Here is a 3,318-nt window from a genome sequence, read left to right on the forward strand (position 1 = left end):
CATAATTATCACTTTGTTTCTCATAATTTCAATTTATTATTTCAAATTTTCACATTTTTTCCTTTTTTGTCCTCATTTTTATTTCATGATTATGACTTTCTATGCCATAATGTTTTTTTCCTAATTATGACTTAATATCTAAAAAAATACTTTACCTTATATTTTCATAATTTTAACTTGTATCTTGTCAACTTTTTTTATTTATTTCATGATGATTATGTACCAAAGCATTTTTATTTGGTTGTGAAAATGTCATAATGATTTTTCTTTTAATTATGACTTAATATCTAACTTAAAAAAAAAAAAAAACTAGTTGTGCACAAAGAGATAAATCTTAAAAAGTAGAAGTGAAATAGTTTAATGTTCCATCTCTTTTTATTTCCAAAGTAATATTTCTCATCTAAACGTAATTCAAGATTTACAATATACACTTTATGCAAGATTAAGAATAAAAGCACATGTAATTGAGCTGGTTATGACAGTTAGTTGTGCATCTTATGAAGAGCTTAATGACCACACACTGCAGTAGTAAGGAGAATTCAAATGACCTGATTACACATGAATAAAGATTACTCACATTCATCATACTGAAGCATATTTTACAACACTTTGGCACCAGTGCAATTTCTAACCAATAAAATATTTGAGAGAACAACTTGAAATATATAAATTCAGTTCGGACATTTTGGTAACACTTTACAATACAGTCACATTAGTTAACATTAATGAATGTATTAGCTAACATTGACTAGCAGAAAGCAATACATGTGTTAGTTAATATAATACAACGGTTTATTTATTGTTAGGGATTATGATTTAGTATCTCATAATTATGACTTGGTATCAATTCTTTACTTTTCATGTCAGAAGGTGTTTTTTATCTCATAACTGTGACTTTAGTATCTCATATCTCATTTTGACTTTTATTTTATAATGATCAATTAGTATAAAAAAGTTGTATTTATAAATTAATAAATTATCTCATAATTATAATTTAGGATCTCATAATTTAGACTTTTTATTTCATAGACTTGCACCATTATTTAAAGCACATATTAAACTATAGAAGAGAGTGCATGGTAAAAGGAGGAGGATTTTTTATTAATTAATAAATTAATTTATTTTGAATGCCAGAAGAACACATTATCTGAACATATCTGTCGTAAATGAGATGTTGTGTCTGTACTCTTTAATTTGTGCATTTTTAGTAAATCACCCACAATATACCCACCCTCCACAATATTTTTTTTTACTTTTTTATATAATAATTTTATTTATCTCATAATTACAGCTAGCTTAGTATCTCATAATTCTGAGTTTTTCATTTGAGAATTGTGAATATCTCATACAGTATTGCATTGTTTATTTGTCACAATTGCTGATATGATTTCAAATTGTATCTTATAATTCTGGCTTAGTATCCCATGTTTTTCACTTTTATCATAATTTTGATTCAATTTCAAAATAATGAGTTAATATCTCATAATTGAGACTTAGTTTCATAATTATGACTTAGTATCATATTTTCACAGTTATAGCTTCGTATCTTATAAACTAGAATTTTAATTTCACAATTATGACTTAATTTATCATATTTATGATTTTTTTATGCCATAGCTATGATGTAGTATCCTATAATGTTGAAATGAACATTGACTATGATTAAAACATGGTTCATAAGTATTTATATTATATATCATTGTTAATTCATGTAAATGTATTGTAAAGTCTTTCCAAAAGTTTGGGCTTTTCCGTTATTTTTCGGATGTTTGCAGTGTTTGGCATCAAGAGTCTGTTCTCTGGTCTGAGGTGTCATCTGGTCTCAGGGATCGGGCTGTGCACCGGTGTGTGTGTGTGTGTGTGTTTTGTCCGGTTCAGGACGGCTCCAGAGCATCAGTCGCTCCATCGGCGGTCGTGTGTGTGTGCTCTCCTTCTCTCTGGAGTTCCTCCACTTCATCCTGCGGTTCTGGAACCAGATCTTCACCTGCGGGACACATGAACCACATTCAGCAAACTGGATCGACTTACAGAGCGTGGAAACCAGGCTTGACCTCAAACCGTAAATATACAAGTCTGTTGTTCACTTTGAGATTGCAGTTTTGTTTTTCCGTCATTTTTGCACCTTCATACCATTTTTCTTGACACATATGTCACAACCAAAGATCTAAATGCTAATTTTTCTAAACACAACACCTTTTCCAAATGCTTGGATTTAATACACATGTAACTCAAAATGATGAAATTCAACATCAACGTGTTACTATTGCGTTATATCTGGATTGAGTGTTTATTCACTTCATTACACAACTGCTCACAATCCTACACAACTGTTGCATTACTCTTGGTTTTTTTGGAAAATGAAGAACAATATTACATGTTTAGATTATGAAAGTGAAGCAACTGAGGACTGAGTATGTTGAGGTGGATCAGTTTCGTGTTGGTGATCCAAACTGCACGAGAACGAATAAGATAAACAGAGTCTCTTAATCAGATAAATCCAGGAGAAGAGGAACTGAACATAGACAGAGAACGGATAAAGACTAACGGAGGACTTATAATGAACCAAACAAGGTGAACTAATGAGATGATTAACAGAAAACAGGTGAACTGAATGATATATTCAGGCTCTTAGGAAAACTAGATCCCACGAGAGAACAGAAATCAACAAGATCATTATTATCAGTATTTGTTTCTCCTAGAGTATACTGTGAAGTGTGATGTATTTATGTGATGCTCCGCTGTATTTCCAGCATCATTCCTCCAGTCTTCAGTGTCACATGATCTTCAGAAATCAGAATAATATAATGATTTACTGCTCAAGAAACATTTCTGATTATTATCAGTGTTGAACACAGTCGTGCTGCTCAATATTTCTGTGGAAAACTGTCATATATTTAATTTTTTAGGATTCAAAGATGAATTGAAAGTTGAAAAGAATAGCGTTTATTTGAAATAGAAAAAACTAGTAGAAATGTATTTCCCATCACTTTTGATCAGTTGAATGCATCCTTGATAAATGAAAGCATTCATTTCTTTTACTAAATGACTTACGCCACACTGTTATTATGTAGTGTGTGTCAGTTTCCGCAGGTTGAGCGTGTGTGTGTGTTCTGACCTGCGTCTCTTTCAGACTGAGGTCGCCGGCCAGACGCTTGCGCTCAGGTTTGCTGATGTACTTCTGCTTGAGGAAGGTTTTCTCCAGCTCTCGTCTCTGCTCCTCAGAAAACACGGCCCTTCGCAGGATTCCCGGCCGAGACCTGGAGCTCCACAGCACTGACCCTGCACACACACACAACACCACGTGAGGAGAGAGAGTGT

At 32.6% G+C, this 3,318-nt stretch overlaps 1 protein-coding gene across 2 annotated transcripts in view; it reads right to left on the reverse strand.

Moving 5' to 3' along the window:
* Positions 1-380: 380 nt before the first annotated feature.
* dbx2 (developing brain homeobox 2) overlaps positions 381-3,318 on the reverse strand; it is a 9,079-nt gene continuing 6,141 nt past the window's right edge. For both annotated transcript variants that reach the window (XM_052598328.1, XM_052598327.1), the window contains exons 3-4: positions 3,116-3,279; positions 381-1,984 (exon numbers count right to left, since the gene is read on the reverse strand). In XM_052598328.1, the coding sequence (XP_052454288.1) occupies positions 1,823-1,984; positions 3,116-3,279 (326 nt within the window). In that variant the 3' untranslated portion in view covers positions 381-1,822. The remainder of the gene's footprint in view (positions 1,985-3,115; positions 3,280-3,318) is intronic.

Source organism: Carassius gibelio, chromosome B25 (genome assembly GCF_023724105.1).
Source record: "Carassius gibelio isolate Cgi1373 ecotype wild population from Czech Republic chromosome B25, carGib1.2-hapl.c, whole genome shotgun sequence".
NCBI lineage: Eukaryota > Metazoa > Chordata > Actinopteri > Cypriniformes > Cyprinidae > Carassius > Carassius gibelio.